The following is a 21,455-nucleotide window of genomic DNA, read 5'->3' as shown; positions in this document are numbered from 1 at the left end:
TTGTTCCTGTAGCTTCAGGGTTGAGACTGAAGGTCTGGTGAAGGTGGACTGAGAAGCCAGTCCTCCCTAGGGGGCCTCAGCTGAGGGGAGAAACCACCCTGTCTTGCTCCGGAGCCTCCCACCAAAGGTGTGGTACACGCCCCTTTTCGATCAGAGAAATGCACCCTTTCCTCGGGTGTTAAGTGGCTTCAGAACCCAGGGAAAAGGAGAAGCCTTCCTGGGTTGAGAATTCGTAGGTCTTCCTTTTCCAACTGCTCTGGACAGTGAATAATAGGAGCGTAAACATTCAATTACTGTGATAAACCATCTCGTTGCATGGCCCTGGTCCAGTCTCCACTCTAATTGGATTGGCCTCTGGCTGGTTACTCTGGTCTGTGTAGCTCCCGGGGGGACAAGGGGGTGAAGAACCTGGAGGATGCCCCCAGGTCATACAGCTTGCCAGCTTGCTCTGTAACAGCCTACCCACTGCCAGTGTGGCCTCTCCAAGTGCCAGCAGAACCCCCACTCCCGTGACTCTGTCAGCTCCTCACCCCACCCCAGGAAAGAGCACCCTGGAGTGCCCATGGGGATGAGAATTTAATTTTTACATGTGGGATTTTAAAATAGCCGCAGTGTTTGACCCTGTGTGCTGCTGCTTTCAATAAGTGGAACACAAGAAAAGACAACATGCAGTTGTGGATTCAGCTGAGGGCCTTCTGTGGCTAGAGTCCCCAGAGAAAGGCTGCCCAGGGGTGCCAAGACCTCCGACAGAAGAGGGGAAGGGGAATGGGCCCAGTCCAGGAGTCTTCAGCCTTGAGAGCCCCTCTCTTGCAGTTGGGTCTCCCAGAAGAAAACCTTGCTCATGCTGGGGTGGGGACAGCCACAAAGTGGCTGGGGGTTTCCAGCTTATCCTTTTAGTCCTGTTTCAAATGCCACTTCTGAAGGCTGTAGCCATGTTCTGAACACTCATTTCCACCTTATGTACTTGTGTACATACTGTAGTATGGTGGTCAAAAACAAAGACTCTGAGCTAGAGTTCCTATACAGTATCTCCTTCATAGAGCTGCTGTGAGGATTCTGTGAGTTAGTATACGTAAAACGCTTAAAGCACATTTCAGTATTTGGTAGCCTCTGCTTGAAGGGGTCCCACAATGCTTGGCATCTAGTAAGTGTTTAGTGTTTTTTTTTTTTTTTTTTTTTGGTTGTTAGAGACAGGGTCTTTCTCTTTCGCCCAGGCTGGAGTGCAGTAGTGCGATCTCAGGTCACTGCAAGCTCAGCCTCCTGGGCTCAAGCAATCCTCCCAACTCAGCCTCCCAAGTAGCTGGGACTACAGGTACACATCACCACACCTGGCTAATTTTTGTATTTTTGTAGATACAGGGTTTTGCCATGTTGCCCAGGCTGGTCTTGAACTCTTGGGCTCAAGAAATCCACCCACTTTGGCCTCCCAAAGTGCTGGGATTACAGTCTTGAACTACCTCACCTGGCCTTAGTGCATGTTAGTTGAACAAATTAGTGAAAGATCTCCATCAAAAAAAATCTGTACTTGTCATGTGTTGGGCCCAGTGAGTTCCTGCTCCTGGAACCTCCTCGTATTGCATCACTGGTTTCAAAAATGTCAGTCCACTGTGGGTGATTCTGGGGCTGGTGAACCCAGTTTCCTGGCACTGCCCTGTAGCTGGCCTTGTGGAGTGCATGTGTTGGTCATCCTGACCCTAAGGGGACCTCAGGGTGAAAGAGTTGTGGAGCCATCTCCCTAGGGATCTGCTAGCCTGGGCACTTCCTTTGGTCAGCCCAGGTTGGCACCCTTCCTGTGTGTGTGCAGGCGCGCATGCATCAGTACAGAAGCAGCCTGGGGCTCCGTTCTTCCCTGACTCACTGCAGGTGGCAGGAAGCAGAGCCAGTGGCCGCATTCTGTTGGAGGAATTGCTTCTTTCTGCACATGAGAACTCTTGACTCTGGGACTGAAAAATTGCCTGCTGGGCCGGGGCTAGGGTGGAGTATGCTGAAATCCCCAGTTCTTACTAAGGGACCTGCATTTGCATTTGAAGCAACATTCAGGATACTGTGAGACTATGAGCTCATTTTATGAATCAGAAGCATTACAGCATAACTTTAATGTTGGAAACTGCAATTTGGAATCCAGATCACCCTCCCTCCACCTCAGTGCGCGCGCGTGTACACACACACACACACACACACACACACACGGGCTCTCGCAGTCACACACTTGGGAGCAATAATAGTCGGAGCATCAGTTCAGATTCTGGAGCCCTCCAGCAAAATTCGTCCACACCGACTTCTGCTTCCACACTCAGAACGCCGTTCCTGGGTGGTGTGTGGACGGTCACTTGGGCAGTGACTGAAGGAAGTCTGATGGGTGCGTGGGAATGAGGCCTGGGCAGACCTGAGTTCATACCCCAGCATCTCCTCTTGCTGTGTGGTTTTGGGCATTGCTTAACTTCTTGGGCCTCAGTTTCCTCACCTGTAAAATGTGGATGATATTAGTACTTCATAGGCTGTAAAGGTTAGACAGGATTATGCATGCAGAGTGACTGACACATACTAGGTATTCAATAGATGGCAACTCTCATTTCACCAGTTCCCACTGGATCCAGTGTGTTTGCCTTTGGCTCCTATCAAGGAAGAGAAAATGAAGGGTGTCCTGTTTATAGTAGGAAAGCAATCTACCAGGCCACTGAAGCTTGTATAAATGAAGTTCATTGTGCCCTGGAAACAACTGCTTGATCCACTCCGCCCTAGACCCGATGTCTGTGTGCCTTTGAGAGGGACTGTGGCCCTGCAGCTGAGGGTTGAGGGCCCAGCTTCCCAGAGATCAGATTGTGCTCTCAGGAACCTACCCGCCCAGGCCCCAGGCTGAGCTGCTCACGTGGGTGGGCAGGAGGAAGGCTGCTTTCTCAGCCAAGGAAAAAAAGTCCCCTGTTTGCTTCACCTGAAGCCTCGCACTGTGACCTCACCGGAGGTTTGGGTAGAGCCAAGGGTGGGAGTTTTTCCTTAAAGACTGCTTTGGCTCTTTTACCCATTAAAATTATGTGCAACGGTGAAGGAAACACCAAGAATTATATAAGAAGAAAGTTGCCACTGTCAGAGGAGAGCCGGAGTTGTGCTGGGGTGGAGCTGGGGGTCTCCCTGAGGGTTGCAGTTGCTGGCTGTCATTCTCGGCTGGTGGGGAAGAGCTGGTGGGGAAGAGCCGGGGCTTGGGGCTGAGGCTTCCCTGGCAGCCGCCCTTGCTGTTGCTCTTCCTGGAACACAGCCTCGTGCTGTGGCCAGCCAGGGAAGGTGCTCCCTGTTCCCTCTGCCTTTCTCCCAGCCGCAGGGAGCTTTCGTGGTGAGAGCATTTTTTCCAGGCAGTGCTTCTTCCTCCAGGAGTCCTGGAAAGGAAGGAGAGTGGGGAAAGCACAGGGCAAGGTTTATCCCGGTTAAAGCTTGGATGGAGAGAGTGAGCTATAGTAAGTAGGCTTGTAGCTGGCCAGAAGGGGCTTCTCTCTAAAGCCGCTCAGCTTCTCTGGGGAATTGGAATCCAGACAAGAAGGAAAATGGTGAGAGATTTTGATCCCCCACTTTTCCCAGTAGTTGGGCAGACAGAGGAGCCTATCCAGCTTACTGTTGCCAGAACTTGCCATTTCTTTAGTAGGTAAGGCCCCCATAGCTCAGAAACGGGCTTAAGTGATAACTTGCAACCCCGAGACTGCATGTGAGCTGGCAGCTCCTGGCTGTGGCACAGATCCTCCTCCCAACCTGGCCTTCCTCTGTCTGAGGCCCCAGCTGGTCTCGGGTCATAGTCCTAATTCCAGAGCTGGGAAACCATTTGGGACATCTAGTCCGAATCCTTCATTTTCAAATGGGGAAGCCGAGAGGTGTTGAGATGCTTGAGGTTCTGAAGACTGTCTCCACTTTCACTTTGGGAGGGTGGAAAAGGGACTGCTCATGTGTCCTGCGCCTGGTCGCTGCTCCTCCCAGTTTGGAAGCTGGGAGGGCAGCTTGAGTGCAGGAAGAATCCAAAGGAATACTGTCTTGGCTTCTGGGTGTGGCTCAGTCCTCAGCTGGCTCCATAGTTATTTATTTGTTTGCGTGTGCGTGAGTGAGTCCTGTGGTTGGGAGGCTGGATCTGAGTGAAAGCAGAAGTACCCACACTGTCAGCTGTGCAGCGCACAACGGGGGACAGTTGGGAGGGGAAAAACGGGGCAGAGGCCTGTCTGCATGGAGGCTGCTAGTTGTGCTTTCTGTCCCTGTTGCAGTGCTTGCACACTTGAGTGTAAACAGCCCTTCCATGTTGCTAGCAGCTGCCTTTCCTTGCTGGCTTTGGGCAGAAGAGGCGCCAAAAATAACCAGGCGGGCACTTCCACTTGTGGGACATTTACTGTGGTGGCCTCTGGGCAGGCTTGCTTGCTTTCTGCAGGCCCTGTGTCTCTGCCACACTGGAGTCCCTTCTACTTCCTGCAGCCCTTCCTCAGCCTCCCTCTGGCCATTGCACCTTCCCCTTTATTGCTCTTCTTAGAGTGAGTCCAGAAGGGTGGCGGCTCATGCTTTGGGCCTGGAAGCTCTGCCGGTATTATCTGGGAAATACCCTCATCTCCCTGTATCCCTATAGGCAGGCCCTGCTGGCATAGCTGAGTTTAAAGGAGGCCTGTGCTGGGTGCCCTCTGGACTTTCTGGCCAGACCTCTCTCTCCTGGGTCTGTAGGCCAGAAGCTCTGCGTGCCTGCAGAGCCCCACACTGTTGCTAGGACTTTGAGTCTCCCTGTCCCGCCCCTGCCTGGCCAGCCCTGCTCGCAGCCAGCTGTGGAACTGGAAGAGTTGGACTATTCATTTCCTCCAAGGTGTTAAAGACTGATAACGATGTCTGAGCCACCCCTACCCAGCAAGGGAGACAGGAATCACATGTATTGAGTGCGTACCCTGTGCCAGGTGGCACTTCATCTATGTATTACCTCATTGAATCCCACAATAATTAAGATGAAACTGTTGTGCCCATTCACCAATAGGGAACCCCAGGCTCACCGAGGCTGGTGATTGGAGAAGCCAGCACACATTGCCCCTGACTACTTTTACCCTGCAGCTCCTACACTTTCTCCGGCTATTTTCACGTGCACAAGGAACAACGCTTTGATCCTTGGTATGAAGTGCTGATAGTAGGAATTCGGGCACCGTTAGACTGGCTGATAGGGGAGATATTTTGGGCTGGGAAGGGTGGGGAAGACCTCCCTGCTGCCTCCTTCTCCAGATGCTTCACAGGGCAGCCAGGAGCCCAGCCTTGAGCCCTGAGGCCCTTCTGTGGAGGACTAAGCTGTGGGCCTGGGGACTGCCCGGCCAGGCACATGCACAGGAAGAGGGGAAAGGCTTGGTTTCAGCTTAGTGTGGGCTTCCTGGGGACCTCCCAAGTGTCTCCTCCCCCCTTAAAGATATCCCAGCCTCTGAGGTACTAAGAACAGCTCTGGGGATCAAAGGCTGGGGCTAGGTGGGATATTTGGTCTGCCTTCTTGGCTGCTGGGTCTGACCTGGGGCCCATCATTCCAGCTGGCTTGGCCCACGTCCCAGAGAGTCTGGTTGGTGTGTACTTGGGGCTTGGGCTGGATGCTCTGCTGTGCCCGCATGCTGTGCCAAAGGCCTCTGGGTGTATTTCAGGAACAATAAAGAATAAATCAACATAGGAGAAAAGGCCCTGCAGCAGCTGCTCAGAGACTGGAGAAATGCAAAGAATGTGTGAGCCTTTGGCAAAAGTCTTGCATCTTGACCAGGGCCTGAGGAAGGGCGTGAGGCTGATGTGATGGCTCTGGAGTCAAATGGGTGTCTCTCTGTGCCCACTTTGCAGCCCTTCTAGGAGGCCCCAGGCAGCCACACTGAGACTCCCCCCTCTGCTGGTGGCAAATTTTTGTGCTTCCTGGTCACTAGCATGTACTAGGGAGCCATATTGCCCCCATTCTTTGCTCTCACACCACACTGCCAGACACCGACCCATCCAACCCCCAGGCACCAGGTGGGTCTTGGCCCTTTCCAGCCCTGACCAGTCAGGAGAGCCTGGGTTGATGAAGACTTGGTAGGCTTGACACACATGCTACATCCCCTGCTTTACCTCCCCCAGGCGAATGTCAAGGACCTGGCAATGCCAGGTCTGAGGGGTGCTAAGTGGGAGAACATCTACCTGGGAGGCCGTCACTATAGCTCCGCTCAGGTAGTCAGCCACGTGTCCTTAGGCAGGTCATTTTACCTTTGAGGTCTTGGTTCTATGAGCCATGAAATTGAGGTTTGAACAAATGATCTTTGGAGTGAGTGGGCACCTCTGTCTCCTCTACTGGGGATGTGCGATGAATAGATTTTATTTAGGAAGTTAAGTTATTGGGAGAAGCAACACTCTGAGAGCACCATGCAGAGAGATGTGGGTGGCTGTGGCTGGGGGCTAATGCTCAGTGTCCTGAGTGGGGGAACCCAAGCAGAGACCTGATTTGACCCAGAGCTCAGGGTGCCAGAAGGGATAGGAGCCTGGACTCCATGGGGACTCAGGTTATCTGACAAGCAGGGGAGAGGCAAGACTTTATTTATTTTTTTGAGACAGAGTTTTGCTCTTGTCGCCCAGGCTGGAGTGCAGTGGTACGATCTTGGCTCACTGCAACCTCTGCCTCCTGGGTTCAAGTGATTCTTCTGCCTCAGCCTCCCGAGTAGCTGAGATTACAGGCGCCCGCCACCATGCCTAGCTAATTTTTATATTTTTAGTAGAGACGGGGTTTCACCATGTTGGCCAGGCTGGTCTTAAACTCCTGCCCTCAAGTGATCCCCCCGCCTCGGCCTCCCAAAGTGCTGGGATTACAGGCGTGAGCCACCGTGCCCGGCCGAAGGCTTTATTTATTTATTTATTTATTTATTTATTTATTTATTTATTTATTTTTGAGATGGAGTTTTGCTCTTGTTGCCCAGGCTGGAGTGCAATGGCACAATCTTGGCTCACCGCAACCTCCACCTCATGGGTTCAAATAATTCTCCTGCCTCAGCCTCCCGAGTAGCTGGGATTACAGGCATGTGCTGGGTTCAAGTGATTCTCCTGCCTCTGCCTCCCGAGTAGCTGGGATTACAGGTGTGCGCCACCATGCCTGGATAATTTTGTATTTTTAGTAGAGACAGAGTTTCTCCATGTTGGTCAGGCTGGTCTCATAAACTCCTGACCTCAGGTGGTCCACCTGCTTTGGCCTCCCAAAGTGTTGGGATTACAAACGGGAGCCACTGCATCCGGCCTGGCTTTATTTTTAAAGAGCTGTTGGCTAACCTCAGTTGTGGGGTTAGAGGGTGTGGAAGGGGTGTGACTTCCTCTTAGGCAAAGATGCCGAGCCCTCCACAGGTTGGCCCACTGGAGGTAATCACCCGTAGCCTCTTCACCTTCAAAGCCACTCACATGCCCGACCACCACATCTCAGAACATCATGGTGGTTTTCAGGGGCTGAAGCTGCTCTCCAGGGAGCAGACGTGAGCAACCCAGAGGCTGCTGCTGTCTATCCCAGGCAGCCTGGTGTGATGTCCAAGTCTGAAATCTTGGGGGAGGAAGTTTGCAGAACAGGCAGGTCTAGGTGCCAGTCCTGGCCTTGCCTCTATACTGCTGTGACCTTAGGCAAGTGATTTGACCTCAGGTCTTCTCAAATTTCTTGTTTAGAAAGGAGGAGTAATAATACCTACCTTGATAGCCTGGTGTGGTGGCTCACGCCTGTAATCTCAGCATTTTGGAAGGTTGAGTTGGGAGGATCCCTTGAGGCCAGGAGTTCAAGACCAGCCTGAGCAACAAAGTGAGACTCCATCTCTACAAAAATAATAATGATAATATCTACCTTTCTGTGAGACGATTACACAGGATACTGTGTGTAGTGTGCTTAGCACCATGCCTGGCACATAGTAGCACCTTCAATGGAAATGTTGGAGGTACTGATGAAGCCTTGTTTATGTGATGTTGGGATAAACCTCAGCTCCATGCTTTGCCCAGTGTCTTGCCAAGTGGTGGGGCCTGCCTAAATGGAGGCATGAAGCATTGTTACTGGAGTCCTTGATTTTGCTCCTGGCTGTGTGTCCTCGGGCGAGTTTATTTCCTTCTCTGGACTGCTCTGTGGAACGAGGAATTGGAGTAGGTAAACATTGACATCCCTTGATATTTGGAATCTGTTCAGCTTTCCCAGCTGGGCCCTGCTTTGCCAGTTGGCTCTGAAGAGAGGCCCAAGCCACCCTTCTCCATGTGGCATGGAGGCTTTTATTCCAGAGTGAGATGGTGCTGAGCCTGCAGCCTCCAGCTCACCTCTACATTCCCCCACACCTCAACACCCTTTGGGCTCTCTTGGCTTCCAGGGGCTTTTACAGATACCCCAAGTCTGGAGGGGAAACTGTTTCTGGCTGACTGGGGCCAGGATTATTTCTTAAGAGGAGTGTTAATAGACCATGCTGTGCTTGGAAATGCCCCCAGGGAAGAGCAGCAGCTCCGGGAAGGAGCTGGCTTTGTGAAGTTCTCAAGTGTAGCATTCCTTCTGAGGCCCGCAGGTGTAGATTTCAGATTTTTCTGGGAGGGTGGTGGAAAGAGCAAGGACTTGGAAGACACAAGATAAAGATTTGAATCTTGCTTCTGGCTCTGTAACAGCAGAGCCTCAACTTCCCTCTGGAGAATGGGGACATAAGACTCCTCCATAGGAGGTTTATAAGCCTGGATTCGAATTTGTAAAGGACCCAGCCCAGGGAAGTACTCGTTAGCTCCCTTCTTTTGGGAAGGATCTGTCTTTTGGATATTTTATAGATTGCCCATGGAAGTGGAAATATTCGCCTGTGGCCATTTTTCCTAGGGAAAAGCAGGGCTGCCTGACAAGCTGTTGCAATCCCAAAGGCCTCTCCATCCCCTAGTTGTTTTGATGTCGGGATCAAGCTTGGGGTCAGGTTCAATGTGTGTCTGGGAGAGGGGCTACCCAGGCCTTTGCAAGTCTGAGCTCTGCGGCTGCCTAGGACTGTGACACCGAAGGTGTGGAGAACATGGGCTGAGGAGGGAGGGGCCTTTCTGAGCTGTGAGAACTTGGCAAGTTACTTTTAACCTTTGTTTCCTGTAAGTTTCCCAAATTTCCTTCGGTTATTGATTTCCAATTTCAACCCGTTTTGATTGGAGAACATACTTTGAGTGATTTTAGTCCCTTTAAATTTGTTGAGACTTGTCTTATGGCCTAATGATGATCTATTGTAGAGAATGTTCCTTGTGCTATAAATATATATATATTTTATATATATTTATATATTATATTATATACATAAATATATATATTTTATATATATTTATATATTATATATATTATATATTTATATATTATATTATATATATGAATATATAAAAAATGTATACTTTTTTAATTTTTTCTGAGACTGGATCTTGGTCTTTCACGCACGCTGGATTGCAGAGGCATGAACATGGCTTACTGCCTCAACCTCCTGGGCCCAAGCAATCCTCCTGCCTCAGCTTCCTGAGTAGCTGGGACTATAGCGGCCACCACACCCAGCTAATTTTTTTTTTTTTTTTTTTTTTTTTTTTTGTAGAGACATGGTCTTGTTTTGTTGCCCAGGCTGGTCTCGAGCTCCTGGGCTCAAGTGATCCTCCTGCCTTGGCCTCCCAAAATTTTGGGATTACAGGCGTGAACCACTGTGCCGGGCCTGCTCTTTTTTAAAAAGAAACAAAAAAAAACCAGTTCACCTACAGCTGCAGTATCTGTGTGCTCTTGAGAAGAGTGTGTATTCGTGTGTATTTTGCTGTTGTTAGGTGGAGTGTTCTATATAGGTCTTCTAGGTCTAATTGGTTTATAGTGTCTAAATCTTCTATTTCCTTGTCGATCTTCTATTTAGTCGTACTGTTCGTTGTTGAAAGTAGAGTGTTTTCTCTCTCTCATGTGTATGTATAAAATAAAATGAAAAAAAGTAGAGTATTGAAGTTTCCTACTATTATTTGAGTTGTTTATTTTTTCCTTTCAATTCTGACAGTTTTTGCTTCATGTATTTTGGGGCTCTGTTGTTAGGTACATGCATGTCTATAACTGGTATAGCCTCCTGAGGGATGGACACTTTGTTCATTATAAAATATTCTTTGTCTATAATAACAGTTTTTGTCTTAAAGTCTATTTTGTCTGATTTTTTTTTTTTTTTTTTTTTGAGACAGAGTCTAGCTCTGTTGCCCAGGCTGGAGTGCAGCGGTGCGATCTTGGCTCACTGCAGCCTCCACCTCCCAGGTTCAAATAATTCTCCTGTCTCAGCCTCCTGAGTAGCTGCGATTACAGGCGCCTGCCACCACATATTTTGTCTGATATTAGTGTAGCCATTCCAGCTGTCTTTTGGTTACTGTTTACAATGGTATCTCTTTTTCCATCCCTTGCTTTCTTTTTTCTTTTTTGGTACAGAGTCTCACTGTGTTGCCCAGGCTGAAGTGCAGTGGCACAATCTGGGCTCACTGCAACCTCCACCTCTTGGGTTCAAGCGATTCTCCTACCTCAGCCTCCCGAGTAGCTGGGACTGCAGGCGTGTGTCACCATGCCCTGCTAATTACTTTCAACCTATTTGTATCTCTGAATGTAAAGGGTGTTTCTTTTTTTAACGAAATTGCATCTTTTTTTAAGAAGTCTGTTCTGCCATATAATTGCATATTTTTTTTAAAAGTCCATTCTGCCAACCTCTGCCTTTTAGATATTTAATCCATTCACATTTAAAGTAATTATGGATAAGGTAGGATCTATGCTGCCATTTTGTGATTTGATTTCTGTATGTCTTATGTCTTTTTTATTCTTTTGTTCTTCTATTACTGTCTTCTTTTATGTTAAATAGATATTTTTGAGTATACCATTCCTGGCCTGTAAATAATGAGATACAGAACAGTAAGGGCTAAATAAAACGCTGCCTGCAATGGACTTAGCACAGTGCCTGGCAAATAGTAAGTGCTCAGTAAACATGGGCACTCAGTTGGGTCCCAGGCGTGGTAAGAGCCACAGTTAACCCTAGGACTGGCTGAGAGCAAAGTCCCCTCAGGGCTGTGTGCGACCCCTCATGTCTCCTGGGCAGGCCACAGCACTCTGACAGGTAGTGCCTTTGGGGAATGGGGAGTGGTGGGTCCTGGGAAACTTCACTATGCCAGGCTGTGGCCCTTTAGCCCTTCCCCTGCTCCAGTGCCTGGGCACCACCTGGCTGCTTGTGAAGCATTCTAGATTCCCCATCGTACTCTTCCCACCCCCGACCCCCACCCCACCAGACCCATGAACTAGTCTCTCAGGGTGGGTTTTATTGCATACACTGAGGTTTAAGAAGCACTGCTTGACATCCACACAGACAGGTACTGACACAGTGACAGAGAGAGACCTGGTTTGGGGTCAGGAGGCTTAGATTTGAATCTTAACTCCTCAGTCATGAGTTCTGTGAACTGGGACAAGTTACTTTCAGAGCCAGCCTTTCTCGTTTCTCAGTTGGAAATAAGTGGTTATGCAGATAACCAGTACTCTCGCACATTTGGCATGCAGCTAGTCCTGGTGGTTGCTGTTCCAGCGTGGCACTTGCTTTTTACAAAGGTGTTTCTTTGGTCCCTGGATGCAGGTCTCTTCCCGCCCCAGGCTCTTAAGCTCCTCAAAGGCAGGAACCAGTGAGTGGCAGCTCCTGGACCAGACATCTGGTTGGTTACCTGACAAACAGTCCACTGCCCTCCGTCTTGGATCATGTTGTCTTCAGGCCCTGCTGCTCCCAGGCTCTGTGCAGGAACAGAAGGGAATTGAAGAAGCATTATTGGATAGTGGTATAAGAGCATGAAGATTCAGAATGGGTGACAACAATATGTGCTGGAGGGCCAGCTGGAGGAGGTAGGCCTTGAGGGAAAGCAGATTGTGAGAGTGGAGGCAGAGCTTCCAGGCAGAAGGAACAGCTCTAGGGGAGGCTCAAAGTCAGGGAGCTCCCCCAGGGGTTGCCTGTCCCCAGGGGTCGCTTACCCCTAGTCCCTGCACGGGCTTCTTTGCATTATAATTAGCATGTGTTTCTGTGTCTCTGTCTCCCCATCAGCCTGGAAGCTCTGTGTCTCCTGTGTCTCCCAGAGCCTGGCTTGCAGCAAGTACTCAGGAAATGCTTGTGGAGCGGATGAAGGGGCAGCAGGCCCACCTGCAGAGCTGCAGCAGGGAGGGTGTGTGGTGGGGGAGTGGGCAGGACAAGGCAATGGCAAGGGAGGCCCCTGTGAGTGGCCTCATCTCTTGGCCCAGGGCAGAGTCTGGCACTGGAGTGCTCAGGCACAGACTTCAGAGAGCCCTGCTCTAGCCCTGCTGGGGAGCCAGGCCCTTCCAGAAGGGGAAGGAGGAACTGCAGCAGCCTCCAGTTGTGGGAGCTGTATAGGGCATAGAGACCATTTTGAGGAGACAGACCAGGGACCCCCGCGGTCCCAGGAGGCCCTCACCAGAGGGCCTCAGGAACATCTGTTGAGTCTCCCGTGGAGGAAGCCTAAACCTGCTTGCTTCTACCCTACTCCTGCTGGGATCCCTGGATCCTGTTGGAAGGGGTTTTCCAGGGCTGACTGTGATTCTTCATGGCCTTTGCCTAGGAGGAAGGCAGGCAGTCCCTTCAGCGCAGGCAAAAGCTGAGCCTGGAGGCTTAATCCTTTTCCGGCTTTGCTCATGACTGTTTTCTCTCTGCATTAGCAGCCCCCCACCTCCCCCACCCCTGGCAAAACAAACCTGGCTATCCCAGCTTCCCATGGACACCCTGTGGGCATTTGTGGGGCTATGGGGGAGGGAGGCAATCAAGGTGGAAGCCTGGATGGAGCCCTGAGAGTGCCTCATAAGCCCTGAAAGGATTCCTGTCTTACACATCCCTTTAAAAGCATCTCAGTGTTGGCATTTTTACTGTGTAAGCTCAAACTTCAGGCAGCTTGAACCAACCTGGCCAAGCTTCTGATCCTGAGCAGCTTGATGGCTGAGACCCCTGGGACTCGTGACTCTCTGGCCTGTTGGCCTGGGCTCTGCTTTTCAGAGCTGAAGTTCAGTCCTGAGAAGTGATGGTCCAGGGACTGTCTGGATTGGGAGTGGGCCGACCATAGGGCCTCTTGCCTGCTCTCTCATGCTCCCAGGGAAAATGACGCTTGTGGGAGTCAGATCCACGTCTGTTGTATCAGAGCCTCCTTGTTTGCAAACTCCTTGAGAATAGTGCTTATGTGTCCAGTGGCTTGCAGAAATGGGGTACACTGGCCTGTGTGTGAAGTCCCGGTTGGTGGGGGTGCATGTAGCATTGCAGATGGGCTCCAGAGGGAAGGTTTGTCTAGGGCCTGGGCAACTCTAGCTGGCCCGAGATGGCAGTTCCAGGCCACTTACCCAGTCTGGCTGTAGCTGGAGACCCCAGAATGTCTGAGAGAGCTTTTCAGGATGTGAGCCCAGATGAGGGAGCCAGCTGGGCCATGCTGTGCTCTTCTGGTGGGGGTGGCAGGGACTTGTTATGGCTCCCTGACATCCTGGCCAGACCTTAGTGTCTTGGGGTCCAGCCATGTCAGGGCATGAGGTAAACAGACCCACAGGCTTGTGTCCCTGGCCACTGTCTAGGTGGGGGTAGAAGCCTAGAAAAGTGGGGTGGAGGGCAACAGTGGAGCTGGCACTTTTCCAGTTGGCCTGCATGTGTTGTGGGGCAGCAGGTGACAGTCAAGGGCAGGTGGCTTGTGGGCCAGCAGGGAGAAGGACTTGTGTTCCACATAGGTGTAGAGGGCCTGGGGCCAGGGGTAGGGTGGGATCGTGGGCTGGGCCTTTTCACTTCATCCCAGCATCCTGAGGAGCTCTCATGTGCACCAGAGAGCCCAGAAGTCAAAAGCAGGCAGGAGCCCAGGGCAGGAATGCGGGCTGTGTCGCCTCTGCCCAGGTGTGGCTGTGACTCACCTTGGGCGCAGTCTTGAATGAGCATCCTGACAGGCAGATACAAACCAAGTGCCAAGGTACAACGGTCTGCCAACCCTGCCCCGTGGAGCCTGCTGTCTGCTGGGGATGACGAAGCAGGCACCTGGGATTTAGTGTGCCATACACAGTGTGTTATAGGGGCTTGTAGTTCAGCTCCTGTCTCAGCTCTGGGGTCAGGTTTCCCGGTGGGAGCAGTGTCTGCAACCTGGAGGATGAATAGGACCTGGCCTGATGAAAAGAGTGAGAAGGTGTCCTAGGAAGGGGTACAGCCTGGCCAAAGACCTGGAAGCAAAGCGAGAAGAGCACGTTGGAGGCCCTGGCTCAAGCACAGACTGTCGAGAGAGGTGGCAGGAGTCAAGGTCTGCAGGGACTTGTGGACAGGGCAGGGAGTTTAGACTTTGTCCTAAGACAGCTCAGCGAACTGACTCGCCTGGAGACTCAGTTTGGGCCTGTCTTGCCCTTGGGTGACAGACACATGTTCTTTGACTCCCCTCTTCCTAGTGCTGAGCTTGTGGGGCCTGCCCAGGCTATAAGAGTGGGAGCTTGGAGCATTAGCCTCCAAGGGCAGGGGGCCCTCGGGTCAGCTGTCACCCCCAGGTCAGAGCTGAGCCCCTGCAGCTGCTGAGATCAACTTGGCATCTCCTCCCTGGCCTGTGTGGCCTCGACTCACAACAGTCTTGTTTCTCAAGTGGACACACTGATTGCCCCAAGCAGACTGGTGAGTGGCCCTGGTCCTGCAGTGGCCACAGTCTGGCCCCTTGCCCTGTGGTGATAGCTCACTGGCTTCTCCTGGGGTCGGCCAGCCAGTGTTGGGTGTGCAGCTGGGCTGCCGATGGCATTTGGGGAGCAGTGTGTGTTTGAGCTGACATCCCAGGAGAGCTGGTGTCACCATCAGCACTGAACACCCAAAGGCCTTTCCAGCACCTTCCCCTCATGTGTCTGCAAAACATATATGTGGGGTCAGCACTGTTTTTTTTTTTTTTGTTTTTGTTTTCTTGGTGCGCACTGCTTTCTTCTATAGAGAGAGAGTAAGTGCTACTCACCATAGAACTAACTGAAAGCCTGCTAGGTCCCAGGCCTTGGTCTTGACTGTTGCCTTGTCTTTGGCCCAGGGGTACCTGTCGGTCTGGTCAAGGATTGGTTGCTGCAGAGAGGAGCCTGGAGGAAGGGAAAAGTGAATAGAGCGTGACAGTCAAAGAGACTGACAGGGCGGGTTGCAGTGTCTGGGGCCCCGTGGTGACTGTGGGTTTCCTTTTGCAGTGTTCCTGCATCCGTTGTCAGAGGCCCTGCAGCTGGTCCCAGGGCTGAGCTGCTGGCAGGAGTTCCTCATTACATCCTCTTCCCTGCAATCTCAGGGACTAGGCCCACAGGTCAGCAGCCTTTGGAGGTGTCGTCCTTCCTCTTCCTCACTGTGAGGAAGGGCAGTCTGATTTCCATCTGAGGGACAGGGCAGTGGGGGTGGGGTAGAAGAAATGAGAGGAAGTGGCGCAGTCCTGACCCCGAGTTGCAGGCTGGGAGGAGCCCATGGGGTCTGAGAGCTGGAGGCACCACCAGCAGCAACTGAGCCTGGGGTGGGGTTGCAGGAGCTGGAGAGTCCAGGCCCAGATCGGGGGATAGAATGGCCAGTGCAGGAGGAAGTGTTTCAGGCCTCCCTGCAGGTAGACCTCACACATCTGCTGACCCCTCTGTGGTGAGACCCTTTCCTGCCCTCCCTTCCTGGAGGGTCAAGGGTCTCAGCTGTATTTGGGGAGAATGGGAGAGAGTACCCGCCAAAGGTTCAGGCGGGGGTAAGGGGCTTCCCAGTGCCAATGAGAAGGGATATCTGATATCTGTGTCTAGAAAATCCTTGCTTGGAGGTGGTGTGGAGTGTGCTGTGGAAGGGAGGTGTATGAAGAGGGGTCTGGGGTCTTAGTGGCATATCTTGGGGATAAGGAAGAAGAGCTTGATCTTAGAGTCAGACAGACCTGGGTTCCAGTCTTGGCTCTGCAACATAATGACTGTGTGACCGTAGGCAACTTACTTAGCTCCTCTGAGCCTCATTTAGCTAACCTGTAAATAGAGGTTAAAATCACAACTCCTGCCTTATAAGGCCGTGGTGGGAATTTAAAGGACATAAAGCACGTAGGATCTGCCTGGCACGGGTGCACCATCACCATCATCATTACTCCTATGACTACTTAGTGCCCTGCTGCCTAGGTGTGCCCCTTCACCCTTCCTCCCAGGCTGCCAGTATCTTCCACTCTTCTCCCCACCCCCAGCCGATGACCTTTCTTCTCTGAGGGTCCCAGGCCTGAGTGTCTGTGCCCCTGGCACCCTTAGCTCTTCGGTGAGGGTGACAGGGAGGCCTCTGCAGCAAGAAGCTTCTGGGGTGATTCAGCCTTCCCCAAACCAGGCCCCTTGATTTCTTCAAAGCAAGTCCCTGTCTGAGCTTCGGAGGCTGCTGTGGTGTCCTGAATGATGGCCCTCCTTGATGTGCAGGGTGGCAGTGGGGGGCTTCCCAGCTGAGCTCAGCTCCTCCAGGGCTGACCATACAGCTGTGGGTAAGCCCCTGTAAGACCTGCATCTGGCCTCTGGCCCCTGCCCTGGGCAGAAGCAGGTTTGTCCTGGAGCCGCAGGCCCCACCTCATCTCCTTCTGAGCAGCCATCCCCATGGAGGGTGCGCAACCCTCCATCAGGTTCACACTGGCACGTGCATCCGGGCCCACCCGCCACGTGGACCTTCCCTTGCTCCAGGCCTCAAGCCCGTGCTGTGGCTCACAAGGAGACAGGGCTGTGATGAAGGGAGGCGTGAGTGTGTGTGAGCGCCCACTGGAGGGGCTCGCAGCCCCCTGGAGGCAGGTGGGCCTGCCAGGCTGGCGCACATTCTTCCTTCCTCTGTCTTGCTTCTGCAGACACGCACTTCTAGTTCTGTGGGCTTGATGTTCCCTCGGAGAGGCGGAGCCAGACGGTCCCACCCTGCAGCTTCATGGGGGTGCCCAGGGTGATTTTCAGTGTAGAGGTTAGCTTTTGGGTTCCTGCTCTGAATTAGGTTGGCTGTCAGGGAATGCGGGTTTAAAAGCAAGAGAAAGGTTGTTTCTCCAGCCCCCAGCTCTCCACTTCTTGTCCAAATCCCCCCACTCCCCTCTTGCTGGGGGTCAGGGTGACTTGGATGCCGTCCTAGTCTCTGTGCCTCTCCCTCCCTCCGGCTTCATATGTGAAAAGACAAAGGCTGCACACGAGGAGGGTCTTTTACTCTCTTCAAGGCCCAGGAGCTGAGGAAGGAAATGGAGGAGGAAGTTACTCCCCTTCTGGGTGCTGGGTGAAAGTGAAAGATAGGGAGGGGGCCCTCAGTGAGTCACGCAGGCGGGCAGGAGGCAGGCAGGCTCCAGGAGCACAGGGGCTGGGGAGCTGCGGAAGCCTGCAGAGGAGCGATAGCCTGGGAGGGGCATTCCTGGTGCTGGGGGCGGGCCAAACTGCGAACTGGGTGTAGTCGGGACTCTGTGCCCGCCCAGCCCTGCCCTCCGCTGCTGCTGGCTGGTTTCCTGGGAGCTGCTGGGGTTGCTAACAATGACCTGTAGCATCTAGGGCCTGAGATTTCCTCTTCAGAGCCGCCCAAGCTGTTTTCCCCTCTTCCTAGGGACCAGAATCTTACTGGGGAAAGAGGTGGGCCATGTAGCTCCCACCCCCACCAACTTCCCAGGAAAAAACCAAAACCCAAACAGCACTCTGAGGGAAGGGAAAAGTCTTGAAAAATATATGCAAGCAGCTATGTTGTAAAATACAGGTCTAGATTCTGTTTTGTAGCGATTGTTTTAAAAAATCAAGTTACGAAACAAAAACGGAAAAACTGTGTACTTTAGTCATGACATTATCATGGAGAAACCTTCTGGAACTGAGTTCTAGCAATCCGCACCCTCTACGATCTGAGTTACACTATTTGCCAGGGGGCTCTTCGGCAGTGGAAGGGGCAGGGGTCAGGCAGGGGCGGGGTCAGCTGCTGACCAGCTCTTGGCCTGGATCCTGCCTCCACCCTGCCAGGGTTGCAAAACAGGTTCTGTGCTAGTTTGGGAAAGACTCTGGCAGCCACAGCCCCACCCAGCAGCTCTTCCCAGGGGTGGGGCTAGGACTCCATACACCCTTCTGGGGCCTTACCTGCAGGCCTTGGTGAGCCTGACCCTGGGCCCCTGACTCTACAAGGGTCTGTTGGGGCTCCCGACTCTGGGGCTGCACAGGAGGAGTGGCCATATTGGGAATGACCCTGTCCTCTCCACTTCCCGAGCCTGAGATGTGCTTCGAGTGTCAGAGGAGGCACTAGCTGGACAAAGATCCTTCTGGGTCTGGTGGGAGGCTCCTGCATAGACAGATGTGTGCCAGAAGGACTAGGCCTGGCTGCCCAGGGGGCTGGGGCCTGGGTAAGAGGAGAGGGGAGCCAATGTGGCTTTTGCTGCCCCTTTCTCAGCTGGGCCGGAGGGGCTTGGGCTGGATGTCAGCTCCACCTGTGCCTTAGAATGTGCCTATGCAGTGCACAAATAACACAGCCAGATGCAGGCAGTCCTGGAGCCGAACCAGGAGGGTGAGGTGATGGGACAGGAGAGTCACAGTGCCCTGGGAGATGCAGCTGATTCTCCTGCCCTCCTGGAAGCTCCCCAAAAGTCCTGGCTCCTGCCTCACCAATGCTGCTCTGTGACTTGGGGCCTGTCCCTGTGATATGAGGTGGTGGGACCGAAGGCCCTTGGAGCCCCTTTTCTTACACTTGTGCTGATGTTCGGGGCATCCTGGGAGGCTGTGGCTGACACTGTCACTGCTCTTTCCTCTGCAGGTGCCAGGACCCTGTGGAGCATCATGAACTGGGAAGAGTAGCTGAGCCCCAGAGCCTCTCTGGAAGAGAAAGGAAGAGCCAGCAGTTATTTCTCCCAGTGCCCGACCTCACCGTCTGGCGTCTTCCTCTGCCCCTGCTCTGCCCCGCCCGGCTCCTGGACTAGAGCCCGGCTTCCAGCAGGACGTTTCCCCAGGGGATGGGCGACTGCTGAAGGGGATCTCACCGCCAGGGCTCAGTTGGCCACATCATGAACCTCCAGGCCCAGCCCAAAGCTCAGAACAAGCGGAAGCGTTGCCTCTTCGGGGGCCAGGAACCAGCTCCCAAGGAGCAGCCCCCTCCCCTGCAGCCCCCCCAGCAGTCCATCAGAGTGAAGGAGGAGCAGTACGTCGGGCACGAGGGTCCAGGAGGGGCAGTCTCCACCTCTCAGCCTGTGGAACTGCCCCCTCCCAGCAGCCTGGCCCTGCTGAACTCTGTGGTGTATGGGCCTGAGCGGACCTCAGCAGCCATGCTGTCCCAGCAGGTGGCTTCAGTAAAGTGGCCCAACTCTGTGATGGCTCCAGGGCGGGGCCCGGAGCGCGGAGGAGGTGGGGGTGTCAGTGACAGCAGCTGGCAGCAGCAGCCAGGCCAGCCTCCACCCCATTCAACATGGAACTGCCACAGTCTGTCCCTCTACAGTGCACCCAAGGGGAGCCCGCATCCTGGAGTGGGAGTCCCGACTTACTATAACCACCCCGAGGCATTGAAGCGGGAGAAAGCGGGGGGCCCACAGCTGGACCGCTATGTGCGGCCAATGATGCCACAGAAGATGCAGCTGGAGGTAGGGCGGCCCCAGGCACCCCTAAATTCTTTCCACGCAGCCAAGAAACCCCCAAACCAGTCACTGCCCCTGCAACCCTTCCAGCTGGCATTCGGCCACCAGGTGAACCGGCAGGTCTTCCGGCAGGGCCCACCGCCCCCAAACCCGGTGGCTGCCTTCCCTCCACAGAAGCAGCAACAGCAGCAGCAACCACAACAGCAGCAGCAGCAGCAGCAGGCAGCCCTACCCCAGATGCCGCTCTTTGAGAACTTCTACTCCATGTCACAGCAACCCTCGCAGCAACCCCAGGACTTTGGCCTGCAGCCAGCTGGGCCACTGGGACAGTCCCACCTGGCTCACCACAGCATGGCACCCTACCCCTTCCCCTCCAACCCAGATATGAACCCAGAACTGCGCAAGGCCCTCCTGCAGGAGTCAGCCCCGCAGCCGGCGCTACCTCAGGTCCAGATCCCCTTCCCCCGCCGCTCCCGCCGCCTCTCTAAGGAGGGTATCCTGCCTCCCACCGCCTTGGATGGGGCTGGCACCCAGCCTGGGCAGGAACCCACTGGCAACCTGTTCCTACATCACTGGCCCCTGCAGCAGCCGCCACCTGGCTCCCTGGGGCAGCCCCATCCTGAAGCTCTGGGATTCCCGCTGGAGCTGAGGGAGTCACAGCTACTGCCTGATGGGGAGAGACTAGCACCCAATGGCCGGGAGCGAGAGGCTCCTGCCATGGGCAACGAGGAGGGCATGAGGGCAGTGAGCACAGGAGACTGTGGGCAGGTGCTACGGGGCGGAGTGATCCAGAGCACGCGACGGAGGCGCCGGGCATCCCAGGAGGCCAATTTGCTGACCCTGGCCCAGAAGGCTGTGGAGCTGGCCTCGCTGCAGAATGCAAAGGTGAGAGTGGCATGCGGTGGAGCCAGACCTGGCAGAGGGCATCAGGCTGATAGGTGGAAGGCTGCAGGATTTGCTTCTTGCAAATCCTGCCAGACTTTGCCCCAGCCAGCTGCCTGTGGGAAAATAGTACAAAGACCACCCTTCACCTTGCCACAGGGTTCTTGCTTACTTTCTTTTGCAGAGATATTTTTTGAATAATTAGATACTATTTCAGATACAGATAGATACAGATCACTGAGTTCAAGTGATTCTCCAGCCTCAGCCTCCCCAAGTAGCTGGGATTACAGGTGCCTGCCACCATGCCTGGCTAATTTTTGTATTTTTAGTAGAGACAGGGTTTCACCACGTTGGTCAGGTTGGTCTCAAACTCCTGACCTCGTGATCTGCCTGCCTCAGTCCCCCAGAGTGCTAGGATTACAGGTGTGAGCCACCGCGCCCAGCCAGAAGCACTGTCTGTAGAAGAGAGGAGTGTGAGGCTGGGCGTGGTGGCTCATGCCTATAATCCCAGCGCTTTGGGAGGCCAAGGTGGGTGGATCACTTGAGGTCAGGAGTTGGAGACCAGCCTGGCCAACACAGAAAAACCCTATCTCTACCAAAAAACACAAAAATTAGCCAGGCGTGGTGCTGCACGCCTGTAATCCCAGCTACTGGGGAGGCTGAGGCGGGAGAATCGTTTGAACTCAGGAGGCAGAGATTGCAGTGAACCAAGATCGTGCCACTGCACTACAACCTGGGTGACAGAGTGAGACCCCCGTCTCCAAAAAAAAAAAAAAAAAGTAGTAGGAGAAAAGATGGTCAGGGAAAGGTCAAGTTGTGAGCCACTGTGGGTGTTTGAGTCCCGTGACTAAATGGGAATGAGGGTCCTAGATCAAATCAGAATTTATCTTTTATTTGTTTGTTTATTTATTATTGAGACAGGGTCTCACTCTGTCACCGAGGTGGGAGTGCAGTGATTCGATCTCGGCTCACTGCAGCCTCAACTTCCTGGGCTCAGGCAATCCTCCCACCTCCGCCTCCTGAGTAGCTGGGACCACAGGAGTTTGCCACCATGCCCAGCTAATTTTCTTTTA

General features: G+C 53.3%; 1 protein-coding gene and 1 long non-coding RNA gene across 7 annotated transcripts in view; one reads left to right on the top strand and one right to left on the bottom strand.

The window, feature by feature from the left end:
* The window catches only part of MIDEAS (mitotic deacetylase associated SANT domain protein), a 73,171-nt gene that overhangs the window by 29,313 nt on the left and 22,403 nt on the right, over positions 1-21,455 (top strand). For all 6 annotated transcript variants that reach the window (XM_024231626.3, XM_054530817.2, XM_063715907.1 and 3 more), the window contains one exon: positions 18,690-20,385. In XM_024231626.3, the coding sequence (XP_024087394.1) occupies positions 18,937-20,385 (1,449 nt within the window). In that variant the 5' untranslated portion in view covers positions 18,690-18,936. The remainder of the gene's footprint in view (positions 1-18,689; positions 20,386-21,455) is intronic.
* Positions 9,542-17,333, bottom strand: LOC129049929 (uncharacterized). The gene is made up of 5 exons (XR_008513338.2): positions 16,158-17,333; positions 15,856-15,940; positions 14,935-15,049; positions 13,874-14,173; positions 9,542-11,721 (listed from the first exon to the last, which is right to left on the bottom strand). It is a non-coding gene; the product is annotated as an uncharacterized LOC129049929 (long non-coding RNA).

The sequence above is a fragment of the Pongo abelii genome, chromosome 15 (assembly GCF_028885655.2).
Source record: "Pongo abelii isolate AG06213 chromosome 15, NHGRI_mPonAbe1-v2.0_pri, whole genome shotgun sequence".
Classification (NCBI taxonomy): Eukaryota; Metazoa; Chordata; class Mammalia; order Primates; family Hominidae; genus Pongo; species Pongo abelii.
The sequence above is the reverse complement of the archived record's forward strand: the minus strand, read 5'-3'. Positions and strand labels throughout refer to the sequence as shown.